The 13,080-nt window shown below is 38.3% G+C and overlaps 1 protein-coding gene across 8 annotated transcripts in view; it reads left to right on the plus strand.

The window, feature by feature from the left end:
• Positions 1-13,080, plus strand: part of GRM5 (glutamate metabotropic receptor 5) — a 242,013-nt gene that overhangs the window by 196,562 nt on the left and 32,371 nt on the right. For all 8 annotated transcript variants that reach the window (XM_086882176.1, XM_086882179.1, XM_086882178.1 and 5 more), the window contains 2 exons: positions 1,874-2,042; positions 5,998-6,124. In XM_086882176.1, coding sequence (XP_086738302.1) covers positions 1,874-2,042; positions 5,998-6,124 — 296 coding nt within the window. The remainder of the gene's footprint in view (positions 1-1,873; positions 2,043-5,997; positions 6,125-13,080) is intronic.

Consider the following 13,080-nt stretch of genomic DNA (forward strand, 5'->3'; position numbering starts at 1 on the left):
AACCCATGGGCTGAGATAAAGACAGTTTAACATGAAATGCAAAAGTCATGCACACAAGCAAAGCAAATCAAGAAATTCTTTCACTTCTTTCTAGGTAGGTGGGCATCCAGCCATCTCCAGGAGAATAGGGCCCCATCATGCAAAACAGTGACTTGGGAAGACAAATGTCATAACTCCAAACATCCCCTCCTTCCCCCTACTTTATATACTGAGAATGATGTCATATGGTCTGGAATACTCCTTGGGGGACTTGGGGTCAGCTGAGACTACTCTCAAATTCCCATTCATTCCCATTCATGACAACAAGGGAGTGCAAAAAGGCCTTGGCCCTGTGTAAATCCTGCTCAGCAATAACAAAACCATCTCTATATTATAAACTGTTTCCAGAAAAAATCCAAAACACAGCCCTATACCAGACACTGTGAAGAAAATTAACTGTACTCCAACTAAACCCAGCAGGGCCTCTTACTTAAGAGGTTGTTTGATTTAATGAGCAGGTTATTTTCCTCATCTGTACATTGAACTTCATAAATTACACTCTTACAGTACTACCCTTAATGCAACTCTGTCTCTGTCCTTTGCCTTCAGGACTATTTTGGTGGCCACTGAAAAGAAAAAGATGTGTCCTTGTTTATGAACAAGGCAGCTTTTCTTAGGCAAAGATTGTCTTAACCTTCTTGGTCTGCATTGGTTTCTTATTTTCCATCAGTAAATTTCATATTGCTTAGACATATTAATTCCAAATCCACTAAAGAGGAAGCACAGAAAATCATGGCATCATTTCTTCAGGAACTGCCCACCTTTTCAAGCATTAGTTACAAAAAAGTGCTAAAAGAACAGGCCTGTGTGGCAGAAAGGTGGGCTGGTGTTCAGCTGTAGGAGGAAGTGAGTCCTACATGGCTCCACAGACTTTCTGCAAGAGTGGGAACTGAAGAGAAAGTAGGAGGAAGAGGAACATGAAACTGAAAACTCTGATGAGCTCTATCTTTGACCCAAAAGCAGCCTAGGACTGAGTCATGAGTACTTTTTCTCTTCCACACCGTACTTTATAAAGAATTAAATGTGTTTCAATCACTGATGAATTACATAAAAATGATTGTATGGATGGGAAAGACCAGAATTTTCTGATGCAATGCTGGAGAAGTGAAAGGGGAAAGAAAAAAAAAAAATTAAAAAGAAGGAAAGAAGATTCCAGAGTCTGTGTCTGAAGAGTGATGACTGATTCCTCTCTGAATGCCACACCAAATTTCATCTTGCAGCCTAACAGCACAGGAAATTTCCTTTGATCACACAGAGGTTGCTCCTACCTCCCTTGGAGAGTTTATATGTCGTCTTCTTCTGACAGGAGGGGAATAGGCACCTGCAGTCAGTGAGGAGCACGTAGTGTTAGGAACTGGCATTATAGGTTTATATTACTCAGCATCTGCTATAGAGGGAACTGGGGCTCCATATGCAATTGGCTTCCAGGGCTGGAAGTTGCACAGATTAAATTCTGTTTGACTAATTTCATTGTTTTCCTTAAATAAGTAGTCATTCTCAGAAACACAGTCACCTAACTCCAGAGTGTTCAGGGAACTTTTTATGGTGATAGAAAAAACACTTAAAAACCCCCCAGAAATAAACCCAAAGCAAAACTTATAAAAAGCAAACAAAGAAAACACCCCAACCCCCAAATATAACATACAAAGTAAAAGCATGATTATAATATCACAGAAACTATTGTGAGATACTCAAGGGCAAGCATAATTCTTTAATTTTTTTTCTTTTCTCATTTCAACATGCCCAATTTTTTGACTGCATGGTGTTCCTTTATTTTAAATATTTCATGATGTTCTCCTCAACTCAGCTATGTCTCTCCTTTCTGTTTCCAAAGATATGAAATCATGAATTTTAAACAAATGGGGAAGGACTACTTTGATTATATCAATGTTGGCAGCTGGGACAATGGTGAGCTGAAAATGGACGATGATGAAATATGGTCAGAGAAAAGTAATATCATCAGATCTGTGTGCAGTGAACCCTGTGAAAAAGGCCAGATAAAGGTAAATCTTCTCTTTGTTTGCTTCAGTCTTGCAGTATGCATAGCCTTGAAATTTGAAAGCAAATTTTTTCCTTGACTGCTACATGGAGATAGTATCCCACACTTTAATTTAAATGTACAGACTTATGTATTTAGTTCTTACTCTTATTATAATCATCTCACTATTTTAATAAGCTGCCATTTTCTTGACTCCTATATCTGTGGACTGCTGACTTTTTAAGTTAATTTTTTTTAACTTATTCCAAAATAAGTTTAGCATATTCCAAATGCTTTCAAACAGATATTGTTTGGAGGCTTTTTGCTGCATATTTTTACAGCATCTGATTCAGTGGTGTGCAAATCCCTGACTGGGACTTGTCAGTACAATTGCAGGTAAATTATAAATAATAATTGGTACTATTTCAGTGGTAGATATAGTCACCAAGACTGGAACTTTATTAATCAGACCTTAAGTCTGTGATACCATCAGAGAACATCAACTACTACTACTACTATTTTGAATCTCAGGAAATACAGGCAACATATTTTTTAATCATACCTGTTTTACTGCTTCTTTGTTTCCCAGGTTTTTATTTTTCCTTCCTCCCTTTCCAAGCTTCAATAAGCAAAGATCATAGATTAATCTGTCATATATTAATTATACACTATTTTCCTTCAGAATTCCATGATGCTTCCTGCAGAATAGTTAAAATACTGCAAGTCCATAGCTTACCTTGCAGTCATTTATATAAAAACTGGTGGATGAGGAGATGGGCATGTTCAACCATAAAAAATCAGGTGTAATTTCTGACAAGTTTCACTGGAAGCTCAATTTTCTCATGTGTTAAAACAGCATGACTGAAAATTGGAAAGCAGCTGCAGAGAGGGGCTGATGGGAGCATGACCAATCTCTGAAACACAAGGTGAATCTTTTTAGTCTGAATTTTACAGAGTTTTAGGACACGGTCACCCTGTTTAATTCAGTAATTAGTCTTTGGCAGAGTCATTTAAGTGAGTTTCGTCAGACCGATTGTATTTGTCTCCAGTGTAAACATAAAGAATTATGTCAGACTTATGAATAATATGCTATTCCAGGTGAGGAGTCATCCTTGTGTAGGCTTTGAAAACAGTTAAGATCAAGCTTGGTATAGAATGACTTCTTTCTCTTCATCGATGGTAAAAGACACCCAGATAGGACAGTTGGTTCTGATGAGAACACACCTTCTGCAGACACATAAATGAATGCAGGTGGGATGAGTTACACCCACAGTCACAAAATTGGGTCTGTTAGCCTGCTCCAGGCACAAAGTCACACATGGGGAGGACAGAGGTGGACAAAGAGCTAACATCTTCACAACTGCATGTGTCTGAGTTCCTTTATCATCTGCTGTCACAACACAGGTGAAGGGAAGTATCTTGTGATCTTCATTAACACAATCACCTTCCACCTTCTGCCCATGCTCCCAAGGATTCTCTCAAGAGGATTCTTCACTATGAAACCAAGTCATCACACACTTAGATATATATAAATGCTTGAAGTCTGGTGTCTGAAATGTTCTGTTTGCTCCTCATTAGGTTATTGATCATAAAACTCAAAGTTTGCCTGACAGTCTTTATCTTCATGGTCTTCACAGATAATGGTGGGACCTTGACCCTACCAAGCTCTGTGGTGGTTTTCCTGCAAACTTCTTTGTGACTGAGTTATTATGGAGGAATTTGAAACATTGAATGTACTGCTACCCAACATTCAGCCACAGCTGGTGAATCCATCCACAGGATTTGATAAAATCCAAATACAACCCAACTCTATACATTTGAAATAGTGTGGACATATTATTTAAATAAATACAGGTTCAAAGGATTGTCCAGATGACAAGGGGAAAGGAAAATAATTTTTGTTCTGAAGAGAATCATATATTTTAAAAGGGACAGAAAAATTAGTTTACAGTTAAGTTATACAACAAAGAATTATTCAGGAAATGAAAAATAAAAGGATGAATAAATTGCTGGCTAAACAATTTAACACAAAAAAAAGTCTGACTTTGCCCTGAGTCTTGAAGAACGATTATCTTGATTTCTAGAGGAGGATACATAATCCCTCTCTGGTAGTGCTGGATAACAAATTATCAGTGTACCAGGGTCCTGATTGATTAGTCAAATTCCAAGTATTTTACATAAGGTCTTCATTTGCTGGAAAGTTACTTGGAGAAATTAATTGTTCGTATAGAATTTTAGGTATTTTGATAATAACCTGTGGGGATTGAGAGACACAGACCATGCTATGCAAGCAAAGCCATTTTTTGCACTCAGTCACCAGTATTTATAGGTCACTACGTTCTGTACACTATTTTCCACCTGGACCCCTTTGCCCCTGTTCTGTAGTATCACAATCTTTTTGATTATCAAGTCCTTGTTACATCCCTGTGCTAGCAATGTCCTTGTTGCCTTCTCTCTCGGCAGAGTGGTCAGCATGACCAGACATGATGTCTTCACTTCTGCTCTTGCCTTGAATTTATCTCTCCCATGGCTTTTGCTGTACCTGGGCCAAAAGTTTTGCTCACTACCCAGCTCAGCTCCTGCAGCTGTCTGCTCTTCCACAATAACATAGGGCTCTTATTTTGCCATTTCATTTTCTTGACTATTTTATTCAAATAAAGTTACGGATTTTTATAATATGTCAAGGTAATCAAAATATGTCTCTAAAAATTTATACAAGCTTTCTAAAAATTGGTTTTCCCAAATCAAAAAATTCTGTCATTTCTTCAACTCTTCTTTCTATTTCAAAATGAAAGAGATCCCATGATATGATTTATTCTGGAGAACAGATATTCTGTTTTGCAAGTAACTTTGGTCTCAACTCTTACAGAATAAATAACTTATGCTCTTCTAGCCTTTCCAACAGTTTAACTGTTTTAGTGTTGCTGTTTTTCTTTTCATACTCTATGATTAAAAATTAAAAAAAAAAAAAAAAATATAAAACCAACCAAACCACAAAATTTGAAATTTTTGAAGTCCCTATATTGATGGTTATTAAAATTAGATAATATAACTTTTTTTCACTGCAGCATTACAAAGAGCAATCCCACTCTTTTTGATTATGCTCCTTTATATGTTTGGTTTTTAAACTAAAATTGCAACAACGACATTTGGCTTTGAATACACTTTCTGAATTCACTGTAAAAGATAAAAAAGTCAACTTATTTCTTGTGCTATAATTGGGAGTATTTGTTTATAAACTGTTTGGGAAGAGCAGAGAAACTGGGAATACTTTATTTCAAAAGAAAGACATATTGACAAGATGCACAGATGTTCCCAGAGATGATAAATAAGGATCTTGAAAAATCTGCATTTCAATCCTAAGCATGCAATAACATTTGGTAGTAAATTATGAAATGAGAAATCAGGTCAGATGTTAGAAAGGAGAAAGATAAGGTTCTCACCGTTAAATGGTAATTAGAAATGCAGTAATTAAATAATTCTGGAAAAGGCATGTTCAGATTGATGTTTGGAAAAATCAGTTTTAATAAATCACTCATTATTGGATGAAAGATAAGCATGCAGAAGTCTTTGGGTAACCAACCATTAAGGACATAATAGACATGTTTCTCTGTATGGACCACTTTGAAGTGAATTACGTGTCTTCACTATCATGCACTGACTTCTGTAGGCACATTGACATCTATGAAGCTTTACAAATTCTAAGAGGGAAAAAAAAAGTATTTTTTGTCATTCTGTTCTCTGGGATTAGTGGATACTTTCTTCTTTGTCCTGGGGTGATTCTGGTACCTACATGATGGAAGAACTGAGAACTTTTTTCGCATATTATCTTCAAAAACATATCATAAAAAGGAATAATAAAATTTAAAAAACTCTTCTATTGAAAAAAAAGAAAAAATATATTAAAAAATTAAATTAGCAACTGGGTCAGCATGGATGTATTTTATGCTGCTAAAACCAAATGCCAATTTTTATCTCAGGTGATCCGTAAAGGAGAAGTGAGTTGCTGTTGGACCTGCACTCCTTGTAAAGAAAATGAATATGTCTCTGATGAATACACATGCAAAGCCTGCCAGCTCGGCTCCTGGCCCAATGAGGACCTCACAGGTAAATGAGTTGAGGTTGTGCTTGTGTTGTCATTGAAAGTGCTCATCTAATGAGAGGAAGGAACTAATGGCTGATAAAAGTGAGTATGAGGATGGTTTTGGTCAGAGGGAATATGGGGATAAAGCTAAAGTTTGAACTAAAGCTGATATTTATCTTCCTGATCCAGGAATTATTCACATAGTTCACCTCCTTTCTAAAGACCTGAATTACTAGATCTTGAAATAAGAAGAAAAAGTCCTTGTTTTGTATTCAATCGTGTCCTAACCTATAGCTGGTAATACAGATCTTGCCCTTCCCCAAATAGATACAGAAACTAAGTGCTTATCAGAGAAATTATTAAGAAAGACTGAATTTAAGAGTTTTATTATCTCCCCAAGCAGAGGAATAGTGCACTACCTTCTTTTTTAATCTGACAAAGTTCTGAATTAGTTCCTGTATTTACTGCTGCTAAAAAAGTGCTTCAAACAGATTTTGGTTTGCTCTAGTCTTTTGTTCATCAGAGTCTCCTGGAACACACTGCTCATCCTTGCCATGGTGTAGACCTCTATGCTCTTGCAGAATACCAGTTAGGCTTCTTTGGAGATAAATTACTCCAGCATTGTATCCCACAGCCTCTCTTCTTTATGACTAATAAACAGAATTCAGGTGTTCAAATGTTCAGAGCACAAACCACTTCAAAACACTGTTCAGGGATCATGTTCTTGCTGTGCCAGGCTTTGTATAGACAAGGGGAGAAAAGACAGGTTTTTTCCAGAAGAGGTCACACATCTAATTTGCATATAGTTTCTATGGATGAGGGGAAAAACTGAGGTGTGAGGGAAGACAAAAGAAAACACAGTTTGCTGCATGAATTTATGTAAGCAGGAGAGTGTAAGGTAAGGCTTGGCCTCTAGGCAGACTTTTATTTCTAAAGCTAATCCTTTCCTGCTTAAGGATGGTTGCATTACTGTGATAAATGAGCTTGACTACCAAATTATTGCAGGAATATCATTTAACCATGAAAGTGATGGGGTATTTTTCAGAAAATGTCAAAATGATGCTTTCACTTAGAAGAAAAATAAAAATTTTTCAACTGAGAAAACTGAAATAGCAGTAGAATAGACTTCTAAGATCTGTTGCATCTATGCTCCCATAGCTCTGCTCCCCCAGTTCTGCCTCCCTGGGCAACCAGCAACCATCCATCAAAGTCTTCTTCTCTCAGGAAAAGATTTCTTGTGCCAGGAGAATGGAGAAGGGGAGAAAAAGAGAGCAGGCTGCATTTGTCCCCAAAAGCAGAGTACTGAGTGTGTGGTTACAATGTGAGATACATTTCTCAGAGGCTTCCAAAGGCCACGTTTCAGGGACCAGGTTAGTGGACCAGGCTGGTCAGCTCAGGAAGGTCAACAGGTGCAACTGGGCAGCTCTTCAGCCTCCAGGGATTTTGTCTGAGATGTTGTAGATCCCAGCTCACACCATTGTTTAGGTGAGCACCTGAGGTTTTACCCAGCACAGATCTGCTAAAACAGGAACTGCTACATGTCACTTGGGAGGGCACTTGTTCCAAGTGCCAGCAGAGAAGCCAGAGAACCGGTGGTGGGAAGGAACTGCCCACTGACATGGTGAAGTTCGTGTAGTGAGACACTAAGCACCACGTGTAAGGCAAAGTAGAGTGACAGGGCTGCCAGGCTGACCCTCATGCTCTGTGCTTTGAGCTGGCTTCCCAGGACACACAAATTTTCATGTTTCAAGCATGATACAGTGTTCTGGTCTCGTGGGAGGATTCACCCTCTGAAATTCTCATTTTGCCTTCAGAATGGAAGAGTGGGATGGGTTGGCCCCTCAAAAGCTTTTCTAGGTTGAGATAATTGTTTTCCACCTATCAGTGATTTTTTTTTTTTTTAAGGAAGTCAGTTATATTTTTATTCAAGCCAACAGATTTGTGTATTCCATGAGCAAACATTTTGTGTTTGTTTGTAAAACTACAATTTACAAACCATTTGTCTGGCTTCAGATGTACATTTTATGCCTTTATGGGGACCAAAATCAATCTGTACACGAAGGAACCCTTGACATCAGTGCCAAGCAATGTTCCTCAGAAGATCTAACACTTGTTCCTCAGCCAGGCACAAATTTGGCAGGCTCTATTTGGAAAACAACCCCCCGCTCTTTGGCCTCCATGAGCACAGCTGGTAGAACCTGCCCTCCGAGTAACAGGACACACATCTCCCAACTTCAGAGTTGTCCAGTCTCCACCCATTATAGGCAAGATGGCTGGATCTTGTCTTTTTTAAATTTGTATCACAAAGAGATTTTAAGAAATCTATTCCTAGCTTATCCATGCCAAATAATGAGTTGTATTTTTAATGAATCTTATTTCTAGTGCCAACTTTTGCACTTACACAAAAAAAAGTGCCTCTCAATCTTGTTTACAACATAGGATTTAGTAATAAATGTGCATTAAAAGTAAGGAGAGGTTGATGTATTTTGTATTCTGGCAAGGAAATTTCCTTTCAGTTTATTAAAGTATACAGCTATCTCCTTGAAATGTCCCTACATCTGATATTGCAGCATACTAAGTCTCTTTGCTGCTTGATAAAGCCATTTCCTAGAGAATGTCAGCTCCACAAGGCTACACATATAAAAAACTCATTAGAATAAGTCTTCCCTGCATGATCACCTTCAGATGAGAGTCCTGTAAATTTATCAGCCACACACCTGAAATGGTTTTTAACATGGAGCTGCACCTCACTGTTTGCCAGTGATCTGATCTTGGATAAAAACTTGTTTTGAATCCTTTCTTGGCTCACATAAAAAAACATTGCTTCCATCTTTCTTATGCTCAATGATCAGCATCAGTTTTGTGCCACAAACTTCACTAAATAAAACATGTAATGGCAGGGATATTACTGACAGAAAGGAAGACAGATTAATGCACTTTTTCAGCCACCTATGGAATATTGGAATTCAGATGCAGTAGGGGGGAAGACAGAAGGGATGCAATATGTGTAGGAAAACAAAGTTATTCTCAGAATAGAAAAAGACATTGAAGTTCTGAAGTACAGAAAGGCACAGAGAATTCAAAGGTAGTGGGAAAGGTAAGTGGGAACCAGAGTTTCTCTTGGTTGGATCAGTTACTGGAAAATGTCTCCATCTAGATGTGAAGCTGAGACAAGAAAGGGAATGTTAACTGCCCATATTTTATTTCGTCACAAATTTCAGATTGCTTTTGCATGCAATATTCCCCAGGTATCAGGCTCCTCCTTGGACAGAAACCTAGTAAGTTGCTTCCTTTTCTTGAAATTTATATGTACTATCCCAACATGTGCCAGAAGTAAATTTCTTCCTCCTGGCTTAGTATCAAGTCACGCTTCCCAGTAGCTCCTGTAAGTCCCCGTGTGTTGTATTGGCAACATCCATATAATACACACCAATTTACACATTAGTGTGGCCAGCATGGCTGAGCCACAGATTCAGCTACAGCAGGGGGAACTCAGTGGTTTAAGTCCAGAAGTATATGCCAGTCACTCCACTCTTCCTCAAAGCTCTTCTTTGCATTGTATTCATAGCAGGTGGAAGAGAAATAGGTGCCACACAAGCTTAGATACAAGTGGAGGGATTTTCTTAGTGCTGATGACCAACACTGAGGCTAATTTTTCAAAAGCTTTAGGAGAATCTGAGGACGCGGCCTTCTGCATTCAAAAATGGTGCTCTAGAAAGACCAAATAAAATTTGTTCAGTGTCTCAGAGTTTTTCCAGTGTATGTAGGAACATCTTAGTTCTGTTACCACTAGCATTTAAGGACCTTTTGAGGTGAGAAAGGAGCAATTATTCTCTCTTTCTGACATTCAAGAACAGCATGCAACAATACCAAAAACAAAGTTTTGTCTAGTGACCTCAGGAATGACAAGAAAATTAGATTCTATTCATTTCAGTGACAATTGGATTGTTTTCAGGTTATATTGACATTTTTCTCAGTCTCTGTGTATTCCAAAATATACTATTTGATTTTCTTAATTGGATTCTCATTAAAATAGGAGTCTAACTATTTACACCTCTTGAAATGCTTTCTCTCTTTTTGCTGTTCAAGGGTGAGAAAATATATCAGAAATATATATTTTTACCATAGTTACAAAAATGCTTTCACCAAATAAAATACAGTAAAGCCAAGATAGCAGTGTCATGATTTTGCTGCCCATCTGGAAGTGACAGATAAGAGACGGATTATCCAAAAAACCCTTGGATGAAAGAACTGAAAAATGTGTGTGGCTGAAGCCATGGGGGTATGAGCCTCAGTTTTCTCATAAGGCTGAATTCTGCCCCTCACCCAAGAAAAAGGTAATTCATCTCTTGCCCAAAATATTTTCAAAGGGTAACTGCTTGCTCCCATCAGGCTGCTTTCTTGTGTTCCCTCTTGCAAAAATGTTGCAGCCATGGGTGATTTCAGCAATTGTCTGATGCAGGTCTGAACACAATTTAGTCTGTGTTGACATTGATTTTTCTGCTGAAACTAGGATCTTGCTTTTTATCATAATTGTTAAAGCTGTAATTGAGACTGAGTTAGGAGAACACAAGTTTCATCTGGTTATTTCTATTGTTATAAATGAACATCAGCAGAGATTATGCCCAGATTTCACCCTGTTTTCTGTGCTCTTTATTTCTCTTTCTGTTTGATTTCTTACTCCAAACAAAATATAACCATTGTTGTAAGTCACTTTCACTATCTTCCTGTGGGAAAAGGTATATCTGGATGAGTTAAGGGTTCAGGTGGTAATACTATGACCAGGACCTCATTTTCTTCTCCCTTGGTTCTGGGTTTGCACACTTTTCTCCCCTCAATTGCTTGTTCCAGGTAAGGTGTAAACTTTAGTTTCCAGTGCAGCATGAGCCACACTACTTCAGGCTCAAATGAGCTCATTCAGTATTGCTGAGCTCAACAAGCAGTGCTTGGAAGCTCCCAGGCTGGATGAAGGGGAACTCGCCAACAAAGCCAGAAGGACCCACTTGTAATTGTGCCTTACATTATGGAAAGTTTATATTTGGAACAAAACATTTAAAACACACAGAGCCAGCACTTTTTAGTGAGACTTAAATCAAAACAGTAGAGCTGGCATAAGGATAGACCTGATTGTTGTAATTCATCTGTTGTTGTGTCATTCTGCACACTTGTGTAATTAAGGAATAATTTCCCATATGGTCACAAAGTAACGTTAATGTACTATTCTAAGATTCATGGCCTTGCCTCTTACTGCAATGCACAGCTAAATCTACATATTCCAGTTACTGAGGACCCAAGCTCCTGAGCTACAGATGCTCTAGCTTTCATGGTTTAAGATGTGGCCAATCCCAAGTCCTGATCTGCAGAGGTGGCAGAATACACACAAGCATAGTCATCAGCTGCCTCTGTTTCCTGTACAAAGCCACCTTTGCTGATAGTTTCAGTAAATGTGCCAGTCTGGGAGCTGCATCAGCTAAGAAGACACCTCTACATTCCCTGCTATTGTAGCAAGTTTAAAAGGTCCCACCAGAGTAGGGCAAAGGACTGGTGACTGGAGTATTTTACCATAGGACCTGAACAAAGTTCTGCCATACTCGTGTCCTCTCTCCCTTCAGATGGTCCAGATTCCATGTGAGGGTCAGAGGCCTGATATGTCCCTCAGGTGTCTGGAGAGTGTAAAATGAGTGCTAGATAGCATATGAAGACACATTCATTACTAAAATATGGCTAGGTTGCTTGAGTTTCAACCTTGTGTTTGGGCTTCTGATAACCTTGGAAGGATGTCTGAAAAATTACTAAGAAAACCAAGTCTATTTTAACAAGTAAAACTTGCTAACCAGGATGCCAAATCCAACAGAAAAGTATTTAGAACTTACTAAACCAGAAACCATTTTCTGCCAGTTTTAGTCTCCATGTGCATATTCAGTGAGCTTTAGCTCCTGATGGTAACTTAACAGAATTTATTGAATTAGCTCCACTTTTCAGAGTTAATCCTATTCTAAATCCCTATTCTGACAAGTTTACCTTTGAAAATAGTTTAGTTATGTATTTTATATTGGTTACCATGGAAGGGATTTCTCAGTGCTATGCTAATACATTTTTATGGATGCTGAAGATATTTTGTAGGTGTCTAGGCTATAATAGCAACACAGTGCTAAGAACAAAGTCCACAGAAAATATGGTCTATAATATAGTGCTTTATATCTGTAAACTCTTCTCCCAGATGAACTAATTGTAATGCAGTATGAAAGATCAGAAATAAGGGACAAAATTTCCTCTACAGAAAGAGGACAGTGTAATAATAGACCCACTAATAGATCTATGGCAGTGGTTAGGCCTTCAAGAGCATTTCCTCTCCTTGTTCATGGCAGAATATAGTCCATCCATGAAGTAGCTAGAAGCTTTTCCAAAATAACAGAAACTACTTTTTTTCTCAGAAGATCCTTAGACATCCTTATCTTTATTTTCTTGGTGATCCTTTCTTTGGTGGTCCTTTGAGAAAACCCTCCCCTAGAGTGTTAAACAGAATTCTGATTTTTTTTTATCTTTTAATCTTGCTATTCACATGTGTTTCTGGCGTCTTGCTCCACACTGGCTATCTTTCTGGACAGAAGAGCGTAAGGGTGGTTTTATGCCAATTTTGCTTGGGCTTCAGGCACCCCTTAGCACAGAACAATAAACACCTGCTCCAAATTGGACTGGCTCCAAACAGCCCTTCCACAAGCCAAAGACCACCTTAGTGCCTCAGCACACTGTGGGCACTAGACAAGACTGCTGCTCACCTGTTTCTGAGCTAGCTAGGATAGAAAATTTTCCAGGTGCTTGGAGGCATTGATATAGAGTAAGAGGTAGACTATGGGGTGTTGTCATGGCCACTGACAAGAATGAGTTCTTTTTATGGTACCATTTTTCAGCTTTTGCCTTGGTATAGTCCTGGTCATCAGTCTAACATGAACACTCACAGTGCTGTTTTCCCATCTTT

The sequence above is a fragment of the Cyanistes caeruleus genome, chromosome 3 (genome assembly GCF_971803275.1).
Source record: "Cyanistes caeruleus chromosome 3, bCyaCae1.hap1.1, whole genome shotgun sequence".
NCBI classification, from domain to species: Eukaryota; Metazoa; Chordata; class Aves; order Passeriformes; family Paridae; genus Cyanistes; species Cyanistes caeruleus.